At 40.6% G+C, this 26,905-nt stretch overlaps 1 protein-coding gene and 2 long non-coding RNA genes across 7 annotated transcripts in view; 1 reads left to right on the top strand and 2 right to left on the bottom strand.

Moving 5' to 3' along the window:
• The window catches only part of LOC102654051, an 80,147-nt gene that overhangs the window by 11,659 nt on the left and 41,583 nt on the right, over nucleotides 1-26,905 (top strand). For 3 of the 4 annotated variants that reach the window (XR_003306005.1, XR_003306004.1, XR_003306006.1), the window contains exon 2: nucleotides 26,251-26,886. This is a non-coding gene — a long non-coding RNA (uncharacterized LOC102654051). Of the gene's footprint in view, nucleotides 1-14,264; nucleotides 14,645-26,250; nucleotides 26,887-26,905 lie in introns of all 4 variants that reach the window. The other variant, XR_003306007.1, reaches the window with a different exon arrangement.
• LOC100578957 overlaps nucleotides 1-26,905 on the bottom strand; it is a 70,423-nt gene that overhangs the window by 7,334 nt on the left and 36,184 nt on the right. For both annotated transcript variants that reach the window (XM_026444853.1, XM_026444852.1), the window contains 3 exons: nucleotides 24,471-24,582; nucleotides 20,597-20,710; nucleotides 5,188-5,258 (listed from right to left, as the gene is read on the bottom strand). In XM_026444853.1, the coding sequence (XP_026300638.1) occupies nucleotides 5,188-5,258; nucleotides 20,597-20,666 (141 nt within the window). In that variant the 5' untranslated portion in view covers nucleotides 20,667-20,710; nucleotides 24,471-24,582. The remainder of the gene's footprint in view (nucleotides 1-5,187; nucleotides 5,259-20,596; nucleotides 20,711-24,470; nucleotides 24,583-26,905) is intronic.
• Nucleotides 8,345-13,456, bottom strand: LOC107965414. The gene is made up of 2 exons (XR_003306009.1): nucleotides 9,106-13,456; nucleotides 8,345-8,574 (listed from the first exon to the last, which is right to left on the bottom strand). It is a non-coding gene; the product is annotated as an uncharacterized LOC107965414 (long non-coding RNA).

Here is a 26,905-nt window from a genome sequence, read left to right as displayed (position 1 = left end):
CGTCAAGGATACCGAAACTTTCCAAACTCGCGAAAATATTCTGGCAACGTTTCGTCGTTCCAACTCCCTTCCAGAAATCTTAAATATCCTTAAGATTGAATTTCCTTTCCTTCGAACGATCGATCTTCATACCCTATTCATCGAATCATTTTTGATCAAACATTGTATACGCGAGAGTTTCGATTAAAATCCTCTAATATTTTCGCGTAAATATTCTCTCTTTCTCGATCAATTCACCTAATATCGAAATCTTCGTCGACTCGCAGAGGAAAAGATTTTCGTAAAAGTAGCGACGTTTTTTCGACGTAATAATAAAAAACAAAAATCAGCGTAAAATCATGAGAAGATTGTTTCACGGCCCGAATGGATCCTTTCTCCCATTCGGGCAATTGGCCGAATCTTTATTTCCTCCGCGACTCGAAAGAAACCCTCGAAGGAAACGTCGTCCCCAGAATCCAGGGGACAAAAGAGCGAGCGAGTGGACAGAAAATGGCAAAGGAATCAAATGCCGGGAGATAACAAGCAGAAAGCTGATTCGATGTACCCGTGTCCTATACCCGGGCCAGGGTCCACGATATTCCACCGGGGAACGTATCCACGTTCTCGTATTTCGTTCCACCGACCTTGCTCACTCGCGCCAACTTTCCCTCCAATCCTTCGCCATTGATAAATAGCTCGGGCGGGAAGGGCGAGTTAACAGGCGGCTACGATCCTTTTTCCACGGAAATTCCTTCCTCCATCCCGATATATACGCGTTTCGAATCGCGAACACCTTGAAATTCACGAGTCACGTTTGATGGAAATTTCGTGTTCACGCGGAAAATCAGATATTCCCCGATTGAAAGCTATAACGTTACCGTTTCAATCAAGCGGAAGGATCGAGTTACGTGACGTTTAACCGCCATTATGGATCGAATTTTTTCTCCAATAGTTTCCTCCCCTCCCCTTCTTTCCCTTTTTTTTTTTCCATTCCATTCCATTCCTGGATGGAAGAAAGGACCGTTGCACGTTTTCCAACGTTTGGATCGAACCGATTCCCTTCGTCTGCTGATATTTCCTTCCCCTCGGGCGGAAATAAGAGGTTTTTTAACGAGAGACGACGTTTACCCGCAGGATCGCGAATCCTATCGTTTCTATAACGGTTACCCAACTGTGCTAAGATGTTTATCAACACGCCTATCCCGGAATGAATTTACTTCCGCCAAGTTTCCAGGCTGCTGCTCTCCGAAAGTTTCTCCGTACGCCGGTGCACACTGTCAATAGGGTTCCGTGTTTGCGAAAGCCCATCGGTAAATATTTCCATCAATCCCCACTCTGTCGATCCTTTTTCTTCTTTTCATTCTTTTTGCTCGGGTCGAGAGAGAAAGATTCTTGGAAACTTTTTAACGTGGGTAGATTTGTACAGGGTGATGCGCGATAAATGCAATTCGTTGGACATTTTCATTTTGTTTCTCGATACACAGCTTGTCACTACAGATTTTCACACATTCAAAGCGTGCAGTGAGATCTATTGCGACGTGAAAAAAAAAAAGAATGAATGTAAACGAGTGTAAAAGAGTTTTCTTTCGCACGTTAACGTTCGAGTACAATATGCGCAGTTGTTTTGGATTTCATTGTGTTTTTCAGTTGTTCCGTTTTACATTTGTTTTCTCTATCAATATATAAAAAAATTCGATACGCGAAATAATTTTTCTTCGATTTAACGTGTTAGTTACAGGCAAAATCATATCAATACTTGAAAACTATGAATATTTACGAATAAACATTTGGGCAGCACGGGGTAAATCGACGAATGTGGTCAACGCATTTATAAATATCGGGCAAGGATCTCTGTTGCGAGTGAAATATTTTTCAAACTTCGGGATAAATTTATTTATACGGTGCGCGAAATATAAACGCAATCCGGATTAAACGACACGGCAAACACTTTACGGCTACAAGCTAATTAACGCGAATACGACTGATTGATCGATTCAATACGGAACGGCGAGATGCCGGAAATTCAATGTCTATGTCACCACGGGATCGAGATCCCACCCCCTCGAGATTCCTGCAAATTACATTCAGTCTTGTGTACACGGTACACGAAACATCGTGTACACCTATCCGTGTACACGGATAACCCAATACACGCGCAAACAGGCGAGCTTCCACGGTTCTGTACTTAAAGTCCGCCATTTACTTACACGTACGCCGCCTTAGTTGGAATATTCCATCTACTCCGTTTCGAGAAATATGAATAATAACGTTTCATCTTGTATCTTGTTACCAATAATGTTGGAATATTTCGATCTCTATAAAGTTTGCACGCGTGCGATTGGATTGGAATTTCCTATTTTAATTGATGACGTCTAATTGATGCGCACGATTGCAACGTCAAATGAATCTTTCCAATAAATTGAAACGCGCGTTTTTCTATTTTGTCAAAATTCGATATTACGTATCATCGAGCGTTGAATAAAAGAGACAGAAGATTCCTCGAGTTAATATTCGCGATTGAGCCTCATTATTCATCGAATAAATTTTTAATAAATTATTTCTCGCGACAAATATAAATTAAAAATATATATATTTCATCGAAATGAGCGATGAAAACAAGAAGGATACCGAACGAAGGCAACGAGAGGAACATTTTTCTTCCCTTTTGTCTTCCACAATCTTGTCGGAAAAAGGGACAATGCCACGATTACAGGTCATCTCCACCCTTCTCCCTAATTTCGACCGCGCGTGCCTCCTAATAAAGATCTTCCCCGTCGATCCTCCACCCTTAATTACCATCCTTAACACTTCCACGATCCTCTCTTCTTCTCGATGCCACATCCTCAAATTCCAAGCGAGCTCGAAGCGTTTCGCGTTATCGTTCGCGATTAGGAAATTATTTCTCCGATAACAGATTCAGAGAATGAAATCGAACGAAACAAGGCCACCACATTCGATACTTTTTTCAACTCTCATTCACGCACACGAGAGAACCACCACTCGATCCACATCGTTAATTCAACTTGTTAACCCACCCTCCCCAAACCCCTCCGCGCCGAGGGAAACCGAAATCGACTGGCGCTAACGAGCAGGCTTCATTTGTTCGACGACTAATTAACTTAATTCATAAACCCCCGCCGTGTTTCGCTCCGAGGATTTCGGATATTTTTCTGTAACCCGGCAGATGTTGCGGATAATTGAGTGGCCTGTTTCGTTCGATGGACAATGATATGCGCATACCGTGCACGATTTAACAGGTGATTAATCTCGAATAGTAAAATGGATCGCGTCGGACGGAACGAAACTGTGCGCGTGAAATTGACACGTGTATTTTTTTTTCTTCTTCTTTTTTTTTCTTTTATGCAATTATCCGCATAGGAAGAGCGGATTAACCAACGTGACCGGTTCAATTAATTAGTTAATTTACTCGACAGAAATGACGTGTGTCACGCATCATCGGATTTCTTATTTTAGCCGAGAGAAATTTTTTCCTTTTTTTTTCCCCTCAAGAAATATATGAAAAATGGAAAAGGTTTTTTTCTTTTTTTTACTATTTCATATCTGGATTTTTTTTTTTCGTGTAACAAGCGTTCGATACAATCGTTGCCTATGTGAAATTGAAACAGCTATTTTAAATTTCATTGCACTTTTCGTATCACTCTTTTTCTGTCTAAATAAAAAATTTATATTAGCATTTGTTTTGATTTTTCAAATTTAAATTAATAGTATTAATAGTATTTATTAGTTGCAAGTGTTTCAAAGAAGTTTTTTTTAAATAAATCATCATTGCAAAAAATTACGAAGGGAAGGGAATATTTGTACGTTAATTGACTATACACGTGGAATGTTAAAAGACTAATATCTTAGCTAACGAGAGGAAGAAATTTTGATCGGTTCACTGACGAGGATAATTAAGGCGCTCGCGTCAGAGTTGGTACCTCTCCCGTGAATAGAATATTTCATGCTCTTTCAATTATGGAAACGATATAAATTCTTTCTCTCTCTCTCTTTTTCATCGTTAACCCGGAACAAAGGGGATAGCTGCAATTTATCCGAAAAGTGGAGTGCACTATATATATATATATATATATATATTCTCGTTACGTTCCTCTTGCAGTTCACACCTCGTTAATATTACAACCGGTATCGATTCAATTTATTCACGAAATTTACGCGTTCTCGTTGTTTCATCCCAATTGTCGCGAGAAAATTCCCCACCGCCGCGCGAGCGTGCCCGATTATTATTAAATTCGACTGTTAATCAAAATACGCGGTCTGCGAGTTTTAATTGGAAACAAAGTCGAACGATCCGGTATCGTCGAATTTAATTAAATTCCCGGCGAATCGTTCGATTTTCCGCTCGTGTTTCCGCGATAAACGCGAATCGAAGATAACGCTTGTTTCTGACTTTTCTGGCTTCTATCGGCGGACTCATCAATCAAACAATTTGTACAATCTTCGTGAAACTAGTTTCGAAGGTCGAACGAATTTTATTCAACTTCCTAGCTACCCCGTACAATTGGAAATTTTACTCGAATATTACAAGTAGCACCTTTGTGCAAAATTTAACCACGGAACACAACGAGGAAAGAAAGCATTAATATGTAAGCAGATTCGAAGAGCGAGATTCGAAAACTCTATTTCCTCGTAAAGATTTTATATTGCAAACAGTTGTTCAGTTTTAATCGCAAGCTACTGATAAAATTCTCAAAGCTTGCCAAATTGTAAAAGGGGAACGTGTGACCTACAATTCGTGACTATTGGTTTAATTGAAATTATTATGCAAGGGATGGGCATTACCTTTGGGATGGAAATTAATATCGCGAAAGGTTAAATTATTTTGTATCGTAGGGACCGCGTAAATTAATTGGCGGCGTGCGTGTCGTTGCCAATTTTAAAATTTTCCAAATTAAATTACATCACGCGTTTCGAGATTGAAAATTTGTGCCCACTTTTGTCGATCGATTATTTCCACCTTGGCCGCGCATTCCAATCGGACGTCAAAGCGGGTCGTCGAATCGATCTTTCCTCCTCCTCCTCCTCCCCTCCCCCCCCGCGTTGCGTGTTCAACAACCGTATTAATTTCGAAACCGTGAAACGCAATTATGATACTAGCCGGCAGCAATCGACTTAAACGAACGAGCACAAGGGAGGTCGAATAGGAGGGTAACAACGGCGACTAACTGGCTTGCTCGAAATCGTACTCACCGGCAGCGATTCAGGAGTGTGGTCCAGCACATATATGTTGTTCGTGTATCCATATAACATCGTGTCCAGATCTGAAATCCAAGGAGCGAGCAGAACATTAAATTGGATCCAAGCATTGGCGACCGCGGAATACTAACGCTATGCATAGTTAGCCAACTGTGCCACTACGCCCAATGTTCCAATTACCGGCGAAACCTACCTGAAAAGGGTTCTTATCAAACGTGTCTCCTGTTTCCGCGGGAATAAATGGGAAGGACGATCCAGTAAAATTGGATCCAGCGTTGTTTCATAGTTTCTATAGTATTGGAAATGCGGTATCTAAGATCGGTATCGCGATATCGTCGTCGATTCGTGAGATAAAGGTAAGAGATACCAGTGGATAATGGATTCGATCGATATTTTTCTCTATTTTTCTTTTTTTATCATCGCGTCGATAATTGGATAAACTTTTTCAAGATTGATTCAAAGTCGATGGGTTCGTTAATAAGTTCGGCCGTTGCATAGCGAAGATAAAAACTAATTTCACGTTTAGCGGCCGGTTGGCTGCTACCAACTCCTACGTTAATGCGAATTTTTTAAAAACTTTAACGAACTTTCTTCCCTGGGAGAAACCCGCTTAGAAGGGGCGACCGGGTTTATCGATGGAAACATAATTAGGTGTGGACCACGGGCTTTGATAAAACTTTGTCGCGATCACGGACATCGATCGAGCTTGAAAATACCGAGCTTCGAAAAAAAAAGAAAAAAGAAAAAAGGGAAATTAATTTCGGGGAAAAAAGAGAAGAAACTCGATTAAGATGCAAAACGTTAAATCGTATAGTAGGATGGACTGTGAAAATAAGGGAGTGGGAGGGATGTATCGTCATAGGCGGCGAACGGAAAAGCCATTCTGTATCAATACTTGGAGAATATACGATCCTAATGCCTCTCAGGGAACACTTGCAAACACCGATATATCACGTGGGATCGAGGAACGAGGGCGATTTATGCGCTGAAATCTCAGACCGTGAGCTCAGGGAACGGAACAATTTTTCAGAATTATTACCCAGGGTATGCGGCTGTCTGTCGATGAACGAGAGCCACTTCGGCCTCGATCGCGATTCATTTCCATGCGAAAGGTCTTTTGTCCCACTCCCACAGCCAACGTTATATTCCGCCACGCACACCAACGTCCAATGAATATTCCGTCCGAGGAATCAATCGGATTCGAAGGCCATCGGTGGTATATCGCCCGATATTTCGTTCATTGTTCACGCTTAGAAGTGACACTCGATTTTCCATGTGCCGTGTACCGATCGTTCGAAACCAGCCTCGATAATTTTACCAAGGGCCAATACCTGATTTATATATATATATATATATATATATATATATATCCCGTCCTACGCGCCACGAAATTCGGATTTGATAAAATCGATGAAAAAGTTTGTCGATATTTGATGAATGGTGCACGCATGAAACGCATGCCAAATACATTTCCACAACGCCTTAATGTATTATATATGATGTATATATATATATGATTGTGTTAATGATCGTAGTTTAATGGCATTCCAGCTGTCTGATCGCGTATCGCGTTATCTTGCCAACGAAACATCGTATAAAATATTCTGGACAAATAAATCGCTGGTGTTCCCGTTGTTTGACGCGTTCCTATTTCACTCCCTCTGTCAAATATTGGTATGCTATTATTAACGTTACGACAAATATTAATTTCTTTTTTTTTTTTCAGAATAATATATAAGCAATATATAAATTCGATGAATACGAGGGCCGGTAATAAATATTCACGATATCATTTTTGCATCGTCACAGGAACCATCCCATTCGTCCTAGTTTCAGAGTGACGTCGTAAGATACGATTAATCAACGATTTTAACACCGTTTCAGAAATTTTCACGCACCACCGTAGTGAATCATGGCATAAATTTCCATTAATCAAACGCGTCGTTCGTTTTCGAGGAAACGAAAAAAAAAAGGGGGATGAGGAGGGAGCAGGAGAAGGGAAGGAAGGAAGGGAAAAAAAAATAGAGAATTCGAATAATTATTGTTTCCACGTTTCACAATTAAACGAGCATTCCCTGTGAAATTTTTTCGTGACGCGTTACGGGGGACCAGGTTTCCGGTTAGCTAATTCCAGGTGCAGCTTTTGACCGAGGGCAGCACAATCGAGCCGGAAATAACGAATGAATTTATCCTGGCGACTGTTGTGCACCATCCTCTTCCTCCTCCTCCTCCCCCGAACGCTCACGTACGCGCTGTACGTAACGTTATTACTCGTAATTCTTTTTTTTTTCTTTCCTCCTTCTATTCTCTGTCCGCTCCTCTCCCTCCTCCCCTCCCCTTCTTCCTCCCCGATTCTCTCTGGTTTCATAACGAACCGTTAATTATCGTTCGAAAATTTATCGCTCCTCGCTTTTCGATATTACCGATTTCGTTCATTCGATCGACCTCGTTCGACCCGTTATACACATAAAAAAAGATGAGAAAGAGATGATCATCGGATCGGAGTTTCGAATTTTACGGAAGAGGGGAAATTCTAATTTCAAATCGGAGTTGATAAGAAACTCGAAGGAAAATCGGGACTTGGTTTTGCAGATCGAATGATAGTCATCAAGAGAGGAGAAAAGTTTGAACTCTCTTTGAACTTTGGGAGCAAGAGTTGAGGCGATAATCCTCGATCGAATAAGCGCACGGTCGATAAGAAAGTTGGAAGAAGATTGGAAGATGTTGGGAACGATAATCATTGGTTTGGATAGAAGTTGATATATGATTAATAAGATCGGTGAGAGAAAATTGTACTAGTTTTTAAATTTTTAAATGAAATTTAGATCGTAATTTTCTCGCTTTCTTTTCTTCGATTCGATCTAATTCGGAGGAGAGGGGAAATGGGGGCGATAGAAAATGTTTCCAAATGATGCGCGACGATTCACAGATAGATTTTTGCTTTGATGGAAAGCGTAACTTGGGGATCGAAAGAGGGGATTTGTGGATCTGGAAAACCAACGTGAACGATCATGGATGCAATAGCATTCGAGTTCAGTCACCGGATAAGGTTGTGCGGCATGCGAATGCATAGCAGGAACTTGGAGCAGTGCTGAGCCAAGCTTGATAAATCTTCCAGTATTACGTGCCAGTCGACGAATATATATGTATATATGGGGTAAAGTCAATTCTCTTTATTCAGTTGTACGTGTTAAACGTTATTTTACAAGGCGAAAACATATATTCTTTGGTATCGGAATCGGCTTTAAACGATGTAATACGTTCGATACAAATCCTCTTTGATATCTCTCGTTCGATTATTTAAGCTTTACTCCACCATATTTCTTCCACTTTGGATAAATGCTCCATTAAAAATCCAAGGGTATTGTGCTATGTACGAGCCTGAAAAAAAAAGCTTCTTCTAATCATAAATCTATCTATTTAATATTAGAATATAGATAATTGATATTCAATTATCTATATACAATTTATATTAATATCACGGCGATGGATTTTTAATATATCCCTTTCTTCTATCAATTATCTCCTAAAACTTCTACCTTTCCTTTCTTCCTCAAATCTCGCATTTCAAAAATTCAATAATCAAAAATTTCACTCTCCACAATTATTTTTACGTTTTACTGGCTTTTAATATTAATTAAAAGTCACAAACGACGAACTTTTTTATCCCGTAAAAATGCATACGAGACTTATTCACAATAACGTGCTCCCTCTGCGTCTTCCTTTTCAATCTCCCTTTTTCTCTTTCCTTTGAACCTCGCCTCATCTTCGTCGTTGCGTTTCGTCGTAACGACGAAAGGGGCCGGTTCCACGCGTTACCCATGGCCGCGTAAAGAAAAAGAAGGTGCGCAAAGACCTCGAGAATTTATTGCTAATTACTTTTCTATGCTGAGCTATTCACTTTCATTCTACCTGTTCCGCTCCCGTCGAGATTTATGACCATTATTTTTCCTTCCCCGTGACGTCCGCCGGCAAAATATGCGCGGATCTTCGAACAATCGCGATACCGCGCGCGAAAATGAGATTTATCGTCTCGAATCGTTGCCACGGTGCGACATTTATGTAAAGAGCACGATAAAAAGCACGCGAATGACGAACAGTTATCGCGACAAATCTCTCCCTCTATCTATTCTTTTATTGTGATTCCTGATCAATTTCCAACCTCTTCAAGTCATTCCGTGATAAAATTTATCAGCAGGAATTATTTTAATTTTATTTTATTTTAAATCTAAAATGCAATTCTTGGAAGAGATTCTGATATCGGTGATTCCTAATCAATTTCCAATCTCTTCAAATCGTTTCGTGATAAAATTATCAGCACGAATTATTTTAATTTTATTCTATTTTAAAATAGAAAGAGTTGGAAAGAAGAGAACTCCAATTGTGCGCGACAGAACACAGTCTTTTTTTCCTCAACTCACTCTTTTCAAACTTGCTTGTTTTAGAAACTCTAGGGTAGGACTGTTTCGCATTTGTTTCATCATATTTTCCTCCTTTCACGGTTTCACTTTCTCTTCGATCGATCTTCGTAGAATTCTTTCAGCGTTCTAACTTCTAAATTCCCGAAACTTTTCTTTCGTTTCTTATTTCCTCCTTCGTCTTTTTACGACAAGTAGACACGCGTTAAACGGAAGGATACATAATAGCCCAATTAACGTGAATGAACGTGGATTTTCGAAACGATAATTGGCGGCGCGGTTACATGCTGATCGCGGGCCAATGCATCGAGCGCAAGTAAATTGTTCCAAGACGCGATCCAAGAGGGGATGAATTAATATTGTAACGACGTCCCCGATGCAAAGTATTCGGGATGATGGAATCCGGCATCCCGGGCTCCCCTCCCCCTCCCCCAATTTAATGCCCTCGCAAGGCATCCGCTCCGCTGATCCGCAAATTCGTCCAATTATTTGCGGTTCTAACGGTAACTAACCACCGACCATAATTGCGAACCTAGCCGTAGCACCTTGCTAATAGCAATCACACCGCTCGTTCATGGGTAATTTATCGTTGCCGTGACGTGATGACGGCCGAAACCTTCGATCTTCTTCCTCCGCAGACAAGTTTGGTCCTTGATAATTTTGCAACGATCGACTTTTGACGAGATTTCAAGGAATTGGGATAAGATTTGAAATTGGCGATTTAATCAGAGAAGAGGAAGAAGAAGAAGAATTCGGGCAGAGTTGAGATGTTTGTGTCATCCGTGCTCGCGTTTACTTTAGCTTGCAGTCTCGATAGCTGGTTGTAGATTCGCCGTGTGGATGCAAATTTTATGCAGTCGTCTGTGAGTTCCTTCGAGTTTCGCGTCTGCATATTAATTGGCTCGCTCCACTGGCGGAAAATTCGACGATAGTTTCGACCGTGGCGATGCCTATAGAACTTTTTCTCTCTCTTTCTCTCCCTCCTCCTCCGCGGTCGATTTCTTTTATTGGAAATAACAAAGTTTTTTAATAGCAATTCGCGATATTAGGAGCGGGTGGACGATAATTGTCTTTCTTTCACGTTTCCTTCGATTTATTATTCCATTTCTTTATCGGTTGGGAAAATTAATAGAAAGAGGGGAATAATCTCGTAAAGTGAGGTGAACGTTAAAAGAAATTTGTTTTCTCGTCTCTTTTTCTTTTTTTCTTTTCCCTTCGGAAGAGGCGGAAGCGAGAGCAGCAAGCTTCTTATTACAGCAGACTTCATTAGTTTCCCCTTAATGATAAAATCTTTCACGCCGTCATCCCTCCCCCCCCCCCGTTTTATTAAAACGTTAACCAACGATAATACGAATATTATCTAACGAATTAATCAATCTGGGAACTGGCTCGTGCTTATCCGTACTTTCTGCCCGATGTGTTTCGTATAGATTACGATGAACGTCAACCAAACTGAGAGTTAAGAACGTAAATAAACCGGAAATGTAAACAAGTAAACATTGAACGCGTAAACAACAAATAAACAAAGGAAATAAACAAAATAAACAGAGGAGGTGAATGAACCCGAATTTCAATTTAATTATAAAATACACTTTTACAAATTTATTTTTCACCGCCCGCCTCGTAAATAAATGAATATTCTCAACGTCCTCGATTAGAGCTTTCGAATTCGTTTCATCGCCTTCATCCCGTGGCCTGGAAAATAAAATAATAATCGATCGAGAAAATCGAATCAAAAATTAATTAGAAAATATCGAATTCCAAAGGATCGCCAATTCTTCGACGTTATTCCACGAGTATCATCGAATCGTATATATAAAAAATCGAATATACAGTATTTCCCCGTGTAAAAGATGGATACATCCTCATCCAAAGCAGGGTATAATGCACGTAAATATCGGATAGCAGTACGAATTAGCGCGCGTCGCGTTCTAACGAAGCATGGATCGAGGAAATCAAGCTCGTGCGTAGGTAGGTCGTCTAGTCGACGCAATTTCCATGCAATCAAATAGCAAACAGTGCGACACGCCGCGTCACGACGCCTCCACCGTGATCGGACCGTTCCCGCGGCCCGTGTAGTTCCATATGCAAATTGCGCGCTACGACCTAGCACGTCGTGGCAGCGAAATCGAATCAATATTGCATTAGAAAGGCCGGATGCTACCACGATCCGAGCATGGCTCCTCCTGCCATCCTGAATAAATTATGCCGAAACGAGAAGGGGAGGGGGGCCGCTCTTGATAAACGTGTCTCGTGCCCGTCTCGTGTCGCCACACCTCAAATTTCTTTTACAATTACGTTAACCACGGTTCGCAAAATATAATAAAATTTTATGGATCAACTGGCCACCTCTGTCTTCGACGTGAAAGATATAATCTTGTCGTGGAACGAGGGGTAATTAATTTAATTCGATGGTGGTTTAAACTTCCTTGGGTTTAAAATGGGTTAAGTTGTTGGATTAATACAAATTTTTACTCTGAAAATGTTCGTTCTCGATTTGTAAAACTATAGTTTCTTTTTAAGGGAAAATAATATTTTCGTAATTTCATCGTCGCAGAAGTGGAAAAGTTTTCTCACATGCTTTTCCTTTTTGTCAAACGAGATTGTAGATCGTAAGATACGCGCTTTATTTTTCAATTAAATAGCAAATATTTTGAACGGGGAAGATTAAAATTACGAGATCGCAGATACAATTTTCCTTTGTTGTGTACACGTGTGTAACTTGCCACGAGAGTTTATCCACGAGAGTTGAATGTTTATAGACACCTGATTAGTTTATCTGCGCGTTAAGAACGCTGGGAATTCTCATTCCGGCCAAATAATTATACGCTATAGCCACGATACGAAACATTCATTCCGATTCGTAACCGAAGATAGTTCTATTTCAATTTATTCGCCGCGAGGGAAATATCAAAACCGCGGAAACCGCGACTCCACTCGCTCGAGTGAATCCGTGTACGCTTCCTGTTACGCGCGATAAACACGATTTCACAGTTGGTGTGGCCGATCGCGAAAAAAGATGAACGGAACCGTCTTAGATTCGTTCCAGAAACCACCTGTTTCTTTTTTTCAACCGCCAACCGTTTTCGTGACATCCAATTTTCTTCTTATTCGGCGTTTACGGGATTACGGGATTCGCTTCTGGATTCCTCCGGTTTAAACGTATCCAAGTGAACCAGAAGAATCTTTCCACGAGCGTGGAAAAAATTATGAAAGAGGAGGAAAAAAAAAAGAAGAAGAAGAAGAAGAAAAAAACTTGAGAAGCACTCTTTCACGGTCCATTACACGAGTATAACTCAAAACCGAGGTTCGAAGATTGATTTTGTCGGAGGCAACAGAGCGTGGCAAGTTGTGGCGTTTGATATAGAGGGAAGCGATAGGTCAAGGGTTGACGTCACTCGAGATTCCTCGATAGTTTGCAATCTACGCATTATGCTTGATATTCTCGTTATTAAAGTATGAGAGGGAGAGAGAGAATAGTGGTTTCTAGATAGTTCTCCGTTCGACGGATATTTTCGAGGAACAAATTTCCCTCGAATTTTCTTTACGATTTCTTCGCTCCATCTATTATTCCAACGAAACAGTTCAGACAAATCACTCGAAACGTCGAAACGGTCAATGTTTCAAGCATGGAATAATAAGTTGGAACCCGATCTCGATTCAAGTGAATTGAAAATGGAGCGAAATGAAGCTAGTTATAGATATCTGACACGGGGGTGAAATGAAGCGAGCTCCACGAATGCTACGAAGCCCTTGGTTTGAGGGTAAATACACGGAGGGCCACTTGGCTAACGCTAAATAATTCATAGAACAGGTTGGACCCTCTTTATATATACATATACATGTGTATATATATATATATATATATATATATATATATATATATATATATATATATCGATGCTGTGTCAATAACTATTGGACCGTTCATCAGGGACTATTGATTGGGCTTCCTCCAAGCTTTCCCATCCCGATTTCCTTCTCGCGCCACTCTCCAACTTCCTCGATGCAATCAGCGACGACGTATGACATTTACCAATCCCAAACGGAAGCAACGAGTAGAGTCGTGCCTTCGCCTCGATATAGCCAGCCGTGCCAACCGGTGGTTACCATATCCTGATGAATCATTCATAGTTTGCTCCTACTGTGTCTTCCCCTTTTCTCCGTCTTACGGAAACACAAAATCTTGAGACTCTTCCCTTCCCTTTCATGCCTTCGAGCCCCGTATAAGGCGACTCGTATCTTCGCTCAAAGGAAGATAAATATCAGAAATTTCCTTTTTACAAACTTGGCCCATGCTACGATTCTTTCTCTCTTTTTTTTAATATCAAGATTTATCTCTCTCTTTTTCTCTCCGTCGCATTTATCAAGGGGGATGAAATATGCAGACGCTCGCGACAATTTCTGAGTCACGGATGATCCTCGGGCTTTTTCGTCAAACTTGAACCGCGGAGAGCTTCCAAACTTGTACACGCCTACGTAACTGTCAACAGTTACAAGAAACGGGGAGCGTTTTACTCCACGATGTCGGGTGAAACGCTTTCGTTCTACTTCGAGAACTCCTCGACTTGGAATGCGTCTCTGGCACGAGTCTTTGACGCGTGATAAGCTTTCAACGATCTCTCATTAACGAGGCCTGCTCTTTTCTTCCAGATCACGTATGTCGAACGTTGTACGTTCATCCAAACTTCATCGATTCATTCTTCTCTGATCGACTTTTATCGTCTCTGTCTCGAGCAATCGCCACGAGGATAACGGCGGAAATTAGAAGAGAGAGGGAGAGAAAGAGGAGGGGACGAGGATGTGGAAACTGCTTCTGTTTCTGGTCGACGAATCTGGCCAACTCTCTAACTCCAGTACGTGGGTGAAAGTTGAAGAAGCGCCGACTTAGTTTTAACAAGGAGCCGGTATTCGTCAACCCAAGTGTCGCCTAATTGGATTCTGTTATCTCGCGTTGCTCGGACGATACGTTTCTCCTAGAAGAGGATGTGTCGGCCAACGACACTGTCAATTAACTGATTTGAACATTTGGCGTACGTTTTTGTTTTCATCTTTGAGAAACATGATCTTTCGATCTATTTTTTATGGAGCATTTTTTTTCGCCACGAAACACGATCGTTTTTGATCGAATTTATTTCTTTGAAGCGTATCGGTTACAGATATGTTTAATTCGGTTCATTGAAGATAGACAAGCTTTGCATAATAAGTGTGCAGCTTGCGCGCTTTCGGTTAATTTCTTTGGCTTTTTTTTTTTTTTTTTTTTTTAAAAAACTTCTCGCAAAAACCAACACCAACTAAATTATCGTATTCAAGCGCTTTATTAAACACACCGATATAAACCGTTACTGCCGCTCAACCTCATTTAATAAACTCGGCCATTATTAATTCAACGTTGGAGGTTTATGATAGCTTGCAAAGCCACGTAGAACTTTCCATAACCGCACATAACATCGGTTTTTATGCGCCATCACGTAAACAGAATAAAATCATAATTTCCATTCTTCCCTTTGAAAATTACTTCCATTCTTTTTTCGCAAAACATAATTCTGCGATATGATGAACGAGTGATATTCCTTGTGATATTATTCTCGCGTAAAAGAAAAAAAGAAAAGAAAGGATAGTTAAATTTATTTACAGAATGTCTACATTTTTCAAAATTTATCCACACTGTCATATATCCTAGGAAAAAGATCGGATATCCATTCGATGCCGTTTGAACCGTGCCCAAAAACCTGCCCCATGGTTTATTCTCATGGGATTCTAACGCGAGATTTCCATTTTCCAACCATAAATCAAAATGTCGTCGATTCGATGTCGCGCGAATCCAAACCTACTCTTCTTCGATCTTGCGTCGAACCCATTCTCGTTCGTGGAAAAAGTAAATAAATTAGGATAAGATCGATTAGGATAATAGTGTAGGTAGGGGGCGAATTTCGAAATAAAAAATGGCGGGTCTTGAAAAGTTTGGAACAGTTCTGGTTCCACCCCACCGTTTCCTCCGTCCGTTCTTCCCCATTGGCTTCCGTGGGATTCGTGGCCGCAGGCGAAACTTGGGCAATTACGCGGAATTAAACTCCTTAAAATTTACAAGGACGAGCCGATTTGACACACAGCCGTGAAACTGGGATAGGCGAGAGCCGTTCTTCGGCCAATTTCTTGCCTCCTTAATGGGCCATCGAGAGTCGTGTAATTGTGAATTATAAAGTAATTGCACACATTGACCCATGGTATTACGTTAACGTTACTTTCAATTATTAATGGCTGTGATATCGAACGGTCTTTTATCGTATCGATACGATTTCAAGCGATCATCGTTGTTCAATTAAATTTTCAAACTTTCAAGATTTTCAAGTACTTTTTATTATCATTCCTATATAGAAAAATATATGATAAAATTTTTGACAGGTGTCATTCCATCTTTGAAATTCGTCACATCTCTCGATGTCTGTCGCTTGTCTCATCTACGAAACGTTTTACAGATATAAAAAATGGATAAAGAAGCAACTTTGACCAATTATAACTTTTGAACTAATTTAACTTCTTAAAAAAAAAAAAAAAGAAGAGTAAAGTTGCTCGGTTCAATTTTAAAAAAGTTATTCTATTTTAAAGGATGATCAGATCAGATTTTGTAATACCGATGGATCATAATGATCAGCAAAAAATGTTCCCAATTTTATTTAACCTTATTTTAAGACCGAAATAGCCCCCTTTATTCCCCCGTTACTGTCACTTGCACAACTTTTTATATTCAGCGAACTTTTCTAATATCTTGAGTGGGAACATCGAAAGTCTCTAAAGAAAATTACAGTGTCGCTTACACGAAAGTTGGTACTTTTATTTCGAGGATAGTTCTTCCCTTTTATACCCTTGCAAACCGTAACAGGGGTTTCGAATCGAATCGATCGATTTTAAATGATCGACGCTATCGAATCGAAGGGAAGATTTATCCTCCTCGTTGAGGAGGATCGATTTTTTTTACGAACGATCCAGGCAACGCGTGAGAACGTGTACGTTGCAAAAGTGAAATCCATCGATACACGCGCAAATCCTCGAACGCGTTAATATATCAACCTTTGGCAGCAGGAATTGGAATTTTCGTTGCGCAGAGCTCACGGAACAGCCGATGGAAACGCGCATATGCAATATGCAATCTCCCTTCTGATCGTCCAAATTAATAATACAACAGGGTTGAATCTTTTATAACTTAAAACTGGCCTGGTTATCGATCAACAACTGCGCTAACTTTTTCTTCCGTAAAATCATCAACGATCTCTTTTCCAGACACATCTCGATCGATGCACGAGTAAAATTTGCGTACGATGCTTTCAATTTTCGAGATGGACGGATAAGATTGTGGAGTTAGATTTTCCACGATTTTCGGATCAAGTTACCGCTCGATCTCGATGATAGATTGGACAATGGCTGCCCCAGTATGGAAATTGTCCTTCTCTCGATATTTATTGGACGCGCGCGCGCGTTGTTAATTCGCGTGTTCGGCCGTGATTTATCGGGTAATAATCGAGGGATCGGATTGTACCGTGTATTGTTTCTGCCCCGTTCCTTTACGGGATATTATCGCGTTTATTGATTACAACCGTGTAATGTACTACTCGTTCCAATTATGCCAATTAGAGAGAGAGAGAGGAAAGAATCGGCTCGAGGATCGGACAAATTCGTGGGAGGAAATGGGCTCGTTTTGGCTGTCCATCATTGTGTTAACAAGGTATAAATGATAATCGTCCTCGATAAACAGCACGCAGTTCGCCGCTATTTGAGGAATATTCCCAGAATTACGTGTAACGTGACATCGTTGCATTACCATTTAACGTTGATTGAAAAAAAAGAAAAAAGAAACGGGGATATAAACTGATACAAGAATCTTCTTAATTTTGAATCCACTTACACATCGACGAATCAAATTGAATATCGATTCTCGCGAGAAAAAAGCGAAAAAATGAGAAATATATTAGATTTTGGAAAATATAATCATTCAATTGTACCAATTCTTATACCACTTTCGAGGACGAAATCACAGACAATTATCTACTCTTAACTCTCCAGATAGAAGATAATCCGATAAACTGCATTGTCGAATCGGTTGATTGCAAATCAATTCTTTCAATATTGAAAACTTATCACGATGGCTACGCAAGAAGATTGCTCGTTCTCAATCAAATACGGTTGACGAGAAAACAAGGCGAAGGCAGATGAGAATGATACTATCGTAAGATGGAAGATCGAAAGTGGTGTCATCAATGACATCAACCTACACCGATCGAACTCCCTTCCTCCCCAAGGAAAGGGGAAACTGGAAGATCGAGGGGGATGGAGGTTGGAGCTATTTCAGGAAGCCGTAGTGATCACGCTTCGGTCGCCAATCAGAGCTTATCTCGCCGCCTTGTAAAGAACATACGTATATACATATATATACGGTGGCCATTACTGTCTATGCTCTCCTTCGGCAAGCAAGCATCCTTTTACCTTGGCTAAACGCCGCCAAGATAAGTTATTACACGGTGAAAATAAGGAGAAAATTGGAAAGCCGTGGTTTTAACCGTGAAAGTGGTGTCAATTACCGTTTCGATACCTCAAGCTGGACCGGTATCTTTCAGATACCGTCCCTCGATCAAAGGATTTCAACCGATGCATCTGGTTGGCCTCTCTTTCACGATCTCTCGATTCGAAGAGGAATCGGGTTACTTTCTCGCGATAAGAGGAATCGCGAGCGATGCTGGTAATTAATGGTTTTCGCGAAAGGCGAAAGAAAGGATGTCAAGGGAGGGGGAAATGAGTTGCGAGATGGAAGCTTTTTTCTTGAGAAAGATGAGAAAAGAAAAGAAGGATAATAATTTGCAACGCGCGTTTGATAAATCGACAAGAGTTTATCAAACTTTCAGCGCGTCGGGGGGATTGATGTTTTCCGGTTATAAATAACGGGGGAGGGATGGGGGAAACACGGCACGAGCCGTGTCTGACCGAGCCGCTCTCCTTCCTCTCCACCGCATCCAACAGATCGAGCTTGGTTACGAAGATGTCGAACGCGGTTTTTTCGCTTCCATTGCATCCTCTGTAACGTCTAAAATTACAAGGGGGAAAGGTTGCCTTATTTTTAGACCCTTCACGCTTGCCCTTGAACCTAATAATATGTCCTCGAAACCGTACATGTTTTTCCAGGGGGCTTTTTCTTGCCCCCTTTTCGTTTTTTTTCTTTCTTTTATTTCTTCTTCTTTTTTATTTATAATCCATCGTGTTTCGTTATATCCGTAGGGTGGACGAGCCCAAGTTCGGGGTTCTCAACTCTGAAACTCTGAAACTCTTGCACGGGTTTGACGAGAGCCGGATAAGATCTCGATAAAAAGTATCTGCCCCACACAAAGTCAGAGACCGTAGATCATCGTGAGACACTGAGACGCTCCATCGGGATAAAAAAGACCCTCCCTCTATTAGATTATTGCGGGGATAATAATGCCGACGGGAAGTGTGAGTATCATCGATCGTGTTCTTCCTTTCATTCAAAGCTTCGTCGTCGGTTTTTATTCTAACCTGAGGATAAGGGATAAAGTCGGTCGAATGGAACCTGAAATGGGACCGTTTCTCGAACGATTTTTCCTTCGATTCGATTCGATTCTTGGATGCGATTCGTGACTCTCGGCATCGAGGATATACTTGGGACGAAAGTTAATAAACTCGATGCAATCCCAAAAAATGTTTTTCGCGTGCACCTGTTGTCCCACGCGAAATAACCGAACCCCATTCGACCGATGATCCTTTCCGGCCAATCGCGGTTCTCGATTGTTCGTCAACCTTATTCCCCCGATCCGAAGACTCTCTCTCCCCATTTGCCGCTTTCATTTAGCAAATGGTCGGTTGGTTTCTCATTTCGAGATTGCTCGTTAGGAACGGGGGAATGTATCGTGAGGAAATGTGTTTCCGGAAACGTGATTTCTCCCCGGGATACGAGGGAGAATTTAATTTTCTGGAAATTCGTGGAAAGAAAAAAAAAATTTCGTCGACCTATTTTTATACTCGTATTATAACTCGGTGGATTCATTGTTTCGGGTTACGGAGGAATATTTTTGCGTTAACGCGTGACCCAAAATGCGTTGGGGAAAAAAAAAAGAGGGGAAGGAAAAATATACTCGATGGGGAAAAAGAAAAAAAAATTGGGAAAAAAATAAATACAAAAATATCCAGGAAAAAGAAGATTTAATTTTTTTTTTCTCTTTCTCTCTCTGTCCGCGAGGGTGTTGGGACGCGCTGTTTTTTGCATTCGGATGTACACGCGGCCTAAAGTTTAATTACGGTGCGCGAACTGGGTTAATCACTCGCGATTCAGAAGGTTTTTCAGGTCCGGTTAGCCACGCATCGAACATTTTTCCCTCTATTCAACCCCGGAAACGACATCTGTCCCGCTTTAACGATCGGCTCGAACCTGGAATTACCGTAGACCGGTAGATAAAGATTGAAATTTACCGACCCGGTTGTGGAAGCTACCAACTCCGTAATCCTCGAAATTGATACGAATGAAAATGCACACACGCTGCCAATAATTCCGGGCGAAACTATGGCAACGGTACGGTATCGTGCTACTTTTACCACTTTCATTATTTATTCGTCGAATTTACAACTCGTGTCGAAACTTTTGAATACCGGTGTCCATTTAAAGTTTATGATAAACACCAACTCGATATTTTATCCCGAAATAATACCTTTCTAAAATCGAACGTTTATTCGTTCTTTAATTTAACTTTTATCCTCACGATATTTCGACATTCCTTTTTCATTCGTGTACGCGATATTCGTCGCTTGATTCGCGAGTCTTAAGATGTTTTATAATCGAACGTGTCTTTCCTGATAATTCGATACTTTTATCCTCACGATATTTCGATATCGTTTTTTAAATTAATTAATTAAAATGGTTTAGCGTGATAGTCGAATTAATCTTCTTTAAATGTTCGTTTAAACTTTTGAATAAAATTTCTAACCTGTAGGTGTGCAAGGTGTTCTTGCCGCCTCGACGAGGTCCTCGCGACTTCCGGGCGGTGCTTCCAGCATCGTGCCGCTGCCGGAGAATTTTTTTACACATAGCAGGCTCAACGCTGAAAAAAAGGGGGGGAGGGAAGGAAATTAAAATTGTTAGAAATAAGTAACATCGAGAGAATCAAAGTAGTGAAAAATTTCTGGGATTATTTTTCATCGAGCATCGTTCTAATTAAATTTCAAAGTATTTTTCGAATTAATAAAATGCTGTTTCGCATAAAGGATAAATTATATCCACCCTGTACATGGTTGATCCATTAATCAGCTTTGATATAACATTTTCGTTATAATATTTTCATCTACGTGTCACGTGTTTTTCCATGAAATTATGACAAATGAATACCACTCAGAGCCAATAAATTATCATTAACGCTCTTCAACGCTCGTTTCTTTATCTCTCGTGTTATTCCATATTGTAGTGCACGGTTATTAAATATATATCTATTCCTTCAAGTGTGGAATATTTTTCTTCCGTGATAATCCGCTGTGGTAATAATCCATCGGCGGAGAAAGAGAGAGAGAAAAATATTTATTATTACGGAAGTTGAAACAAAATTTTTAGATTATACAATTTTCTTTCCACTTTCCGCGAAATTCCACCATCCAACTCGAATATATGCGTATATTCAGAAATTATTATTCAGAGTTTAACAATTCTCATTTAACATCGTTCAGCTCCTCTTTCATCAAGCGCTACGTCTTTTAGAACTGTTTTAACTTCAAGTAGATACTAGCAAGATCTTTCATTATACAATTTCTCAAAACAATTACGCAGCAATATTGTTCGTAAAATATTCCAAATAAGGCTAAATATGAATACAATCCATATTGTTCTTCTTCTCACGACACTATTCCACGACACTATTTCCACGATTCTTTTCCCTGCAATTTACCAAAGTGAAAGGAGAACACGTCGTCGTGGCGAGATCTTGTCAAGTTATGCGCGTTGTCCGGCGCAAGAACTCGCGTCGAGACGCGTTTTAATTAAATTTTCACGAGCACAAGGTCATCACGAGGAATTCTGCCACACGTTCCACACGTACGATAATACGTGCATTTCTCGCGTGCACACACCCACGCGACCGTATTATGCTCGCGATCGTATGTACGTATAAAAAGGCAGGCTGGTATTGGAAGCATCGTACGTGCTAATGCTGTTTCCAACCTTTGTGCTTGGACGCATGCCAGAAAGAGTATTAACAATACCAGCCAGTGTTGAAGCTTAGGGAACGCCTCGCATGATTAATTTTCGAACATCAGGTGTTTGGAAACTTTATTTTTTTTTTCTTTCTTTTTTTACAACCGTTCTATTTATTCTACCGGAAATTTTAAATCCGTGGAGGCAAAATTTCTAAAGTTTCGCGGTTGGAAATATTTTAAAGGACACTTGATCGTTTTAATTTTTCAATTCGATCGATCGTCGCATCAATGTGCAATTAGAGGAGTGATAGTGTGAAAAATTAGAATGGAGAATCATCGAAAAAGTTATTCCTCTCTTTTCACTGTCTTTTCACTATTTTATCACTCTTCTTGTTTATAGCGTTCATAAAGAGGACTTTTTCTTTATCTTATCCTTCCAAGAAGAACGAAGAAACTTTCGAGGCATGGTTCGAAAGCCAAGCGACGTGGAACGGTATTACAGCCATTCTTCTGTCCGAAGAAAAAAACCTCCCCCTTTTATCTCCTCGATCATTGCCACTGGCACCGTCCTATAATTATAATGTTTCACGAGTATATTCCGCTTACATCGTTCACTTCATTAAAACGCGATTTCCCATTACGTTGTTTTCTCGTTAAACGAGAAGAAACTTCCCTTCATCCGACGTACCTTCATGACGTAGCTCGATCGAAAACAAGCCGGAAGCCAATCTCTCGAAAGACTTACGATTAATCCAATATCTGTACTTCACCGTGCTTCTTTATTTCCCAACTTTCAAGATATAATTTCAACATTGACAATTCTCTCGAAGATCGATGTCATCCCTTCCTCTTCTTTTTTTCTTCTTCTTCTTCTTCTTCTTTTTTACTCGCGACATTCTTCCCTTTCACGACGGGAGAAAAATTCACGGCGGTCGGAACTTTCCACAATCTCGGTTCTACGTTCCTGCAGCTTCCTGTTGGTTCAATTTTCGTCCTTTGACGATGGCCAAAAGGCAAGGAGCATCAAGCATCGAGAATCGGTGGTGGCAGCCACCGAACCAACCCCTTTGTCTCCTTCTATTTTCCAATAGTTCTTTCCTTCCTTCCTTCCTTCTTCCCTTCTTCTCTCCCTCTCTCCTTCCTTCCCCCCGCGCTTTCTCCGCCTCGCGGATCCTTTTGTGCCGACCAGATCGAGCGGATCCGCTTTTTCCACCAAGCGAAGCCACCCACCGGCCTCTAATCTTCCACTAGCGCTCGTTCTGTCGCCTCTCTGTCGACGAGTTTGCGGATACTTTGAAAGCAAATTCGCGCATCCGCAATTCCGGATAGAATTGCGCCTTTCACGGGGGAAGAGAGGAAGAAGAACTCGCGAAAGAATCTCGAATTGTATTCGTGGCGCATTGTCACTCTCCCTCCCCCTCTCTTCTCCATTCTCTGTCTGGAACCGCAAAGAAAATCGAATCACAAAGGGGAGAAAAATGCCTTTCCTTCCACCGATCGTTTCCGAACTTTTCACCCCTTTCCACGGCTATTTCCTCCTTCTTCGATCTTTCGATCCTCCTCCTCCTCCTCCTCCTCCCTCCCTCTGTTTATGACAGAGTTTTGCCTCGAGGCATCCTCGAATGGATTTGTTTTATATAGCTCGGGGCTTGTTTTCGATCGTGGCAACGTTACGAATCCATTACGTCGACGATCAAGGGGGAGAGGAGGGGGTGTATTGAAGGATCTTGTATTATTTTGGAAATCTATTGCATACGATCGAGGGTGGATTCGAATGTATGGACGCATCGGTTAGCCAGGAATCCCACGATTCACGACTCGCCGTACAAATTATTCACATTCTCCGACAACAAACGGATTCCGCATTCCGCGCGACTGTTACCAAGCGGAACGAATTTCGCGAATAATCGACGAGACTGCGACGTTTTCTTTTTTTTCACTTTTTTTTACTTTTTCCTCTCTCTTTCTCTCTCTCTCTTTACATCGATCCCATTTTTGACGAGAGACAGCTACTCGTCAAAACGATGTCCTTCCCCCGGTCACTGTGCTTTCTATTCTTTATTCGTGGTCTCTCTGTTAAGATACGTGAGCCGAAATCCAACGGTGCACACACGGCCGGTTAAAACGAGAAAATTCCAAGCTCGATGGAACAGCCGGGGGAATTTTATTTATCCGAATGCCGTTGGTCGTTTATCTCCACTCTCTCGAGCTACAACCGACCGATAGCCCCTGGCCAACTTTTGTCCCAGAATCCAATTTTTTTTCGCGACACGAATCTGGCTAATGTACCGTCTAAGATGTATGGCCCGTGATTCTGGTATATTTCGCCCCTCTTAACCGCTTAAAGATTAATAAAGTGCAGTCCTCGATTCAGTTTCCTCTGAACATATTCTCTTCCACTTTTTTTCCCTCCTTGTCGTTTTCTTTCTTCTTGTTCTTCCATTTTATTATACGATTTACATTAGCAATTTTTGCAATGGATAGTTCGATTCGAAACCTTATTTAAAAAAAGATATTAAAGATTTCAAGAATTTGTTAATAATTTTTCTTTTCGAGTTGAAAAAGTCTTATATATCTTATTTTGAAAATTAAGTTTGTTTTTTTAATCTATAATAGCAATATTGGATTCATAGTTAGGAGAATCGATTGGCCGCAAAAGAGTTAAAGATGTAAACTCACCCCGCTTCACGTCTCGCCACGTGTTCGTGATTTCGTCCAGCCTTCCTTGCTCGTTTGGCGTTCACCCATATATTCCTCTCACATCGTTCTAACCGCTAACACTCTACTGAATCTGTAACATGGTATAACAAATGATCAAAGGTTTCGTTTCGATCACTGTTTCCCTATCTATTATAACATCGTTTGCGCAATCCACGCTCCAATTACAACGCCACCAATAACGTTTCATATATTATATTACGATAAATAGGGATCGACGATGTTAATTATAGTTTCGATGCAAAATGTGCCCCGAATTACAATAATCGTGAAATAATTCACGATTAATCTTCCTTCTTATTTCTACTCGTTCAAATCTCAAGTTCTTTTCTATTCGTCCCAAAACTCGACTTCTTTCCATCTAAATCTATCCTATTCCCAAATCAAGAATATTTTTCTACTTTCTACTCTTGTCTTATGTATCTTATGTTTATTTTTGCGAAAGGAAGAAATTCTAAATGAAAAATAAAAGGTAACGCATAATATTGCATTGTACTAGGATCATCTGTATTAGGATCTTTAAATTATTAACGCTATCCAAAGTATTTAATTTCGTTTACCCATCGAATCGATCAGGTCGAGCCGGTCATTAGGTTAAGGCAGAGCACACATGCGACAAATGCATAATGCTGTCCCGGGGTTGCAGGCTGTGTGCACATGCGGGCGCATGTGGCGGGACGTGTGCGCCGCAGACCACGCAAGAGCAAATAAGAGAGGGTAGTATGCGCGGCTTATGCGAAATGCTACGAAATTGGGGATGGTAAAATTCCCTCGTTCAACTATGGTTTATTCGTTTTAATTCGTCCAATCAGTTTTAATCGATCGAACGATCGGGGGAATGTTTATCGAGGGGAGGAAAAAAATGAATTTTTTTTTTTCACAAAGATATTTACTTTGTTATTTTGTAGTTTTTTTTTTTTTTTTTTTTAAATTTCTCTTTGATTCCTCTTATCTCTCGAAAAAATTATATATATTTGTTTTGCCAACCGGTTCGACGAATCGATGAAAATATCGAATTGCGAAATTTGATATTTTATCGGCAAATTGTATGATCTTTGTATTTCGTACGGATGTGTTTTTTTTTCTTTTTTTTTTTTTTTTTTTTCATTTGGCGTGTAATTGGATATTTTAAGGATAATAGATTACAACGATATATAGAATTTCCCGGACTGGATTGACGTAATTAACGTCCCAAATCGAGTGGGAAGTTCTCGAAAGCGTAGCAAGCATCCATAAATACTTCCACGAAACGAAATTGCTCGTAAATTTTCTGCACGAGGAATCTTTTATCTCTTAATGTTCTCCCTTTCCTCTTTACGGCCACAAGTACAAGATAAGGGATGCTCGTCCCCTTCCTTAATCTCCTCTTCTTCACCTCGTTCAACCGCTTTGCTTTTGTCCGATTCTTTAATCGTATCTCCCGTTGCTCACCTAAATTCCATCCAAATTCCATCCGAATTCTCGATCGCTTATTGTTGAAATAAGTTTGACATCAAAAGAATAGAACAATAAAAAAAGCACAATTAATGGTACAAAATTAATAACATCACTTCATCTAATTTCAATTATTTAATAATTGAAGAAATCACAATTTTTACGAGGAAAATTTAAAAAAAAATAAAACTGAAATATCCGTCTCATTCTTAAAAATATCGTGCAAAAAATTTCCCTAGGCTTTCATGTGTTTAAATATAAATAAACAACATTTTTACTAACATTACATATTCGTTTTCTGTTTCAGACTCTGTCAAAGATGTCGCGATACATTAACAATCTCCTCAATATAGATAGATACATTCTCCAAATGAATTTAGCAGAGAATCGTGGAGGAGTAATTAATGGGGGAGAATTTTCGTTTCGTTATTCAGTTGGGCCGACGCGGAAAGACAGGGTACAGGTGTTGCCTGTGTCAGATAATGGTTCGGCTATCTGCTAATTCGGGATAGGAGTTCGCCGGCAAAATCCTGACAGCAGGGAGTTTTGGCCAGGAGTGGTCGCCATAGAGAAAGAGAGAAAGAGAGAGAGAGAGAGGGAGAGAGAGAGAAGTGGTAATTGGTGTCTGAAAGCTGTTTTCACCCGGAAACCAATCGTCCTCCTCTTCGACGAAACTTTCGCAGCGGAGTTTCCAGATGTAGACCATCCACCGGTGTAACCAATCGTCGAAACCGTGCCACCCAGCAACCAACCCGTGGAAGAAAAATTGCGGCCGGTGAAGCGCGAAAACTGTGCAGGGAACACGTGGAAAAGTTTCGTGGCCGTGGTTGGCTAGCGTGAAACCGCATCACTTTTCTGATCGCCGATATCACGGGAATACCTTTTGCCTCTGATTGAACCGTTACGGAAACGGGTGGAGAAAAAAAAAAAAAAAATCCTTTTGGTAAGCGAGATTTTTCTAA

Source organism: Apis mellifera, linkage group LG13 (genome assembly GCF_003254395.2).
Source record: "Apis mellifera strain DH4 linkage group LG13, Amel_HAv3.1, whole genome shotgun sequence".
Classification (NCBI taxonomy): Eukaryota; Metazoa; Arthropoda; class Insecta; order Hymenoptera; family Apidae; genus Apis; species Apis mellifera.
This window is presented reverse-complemented; position numbering and strand designations above follow the sequence as displayed.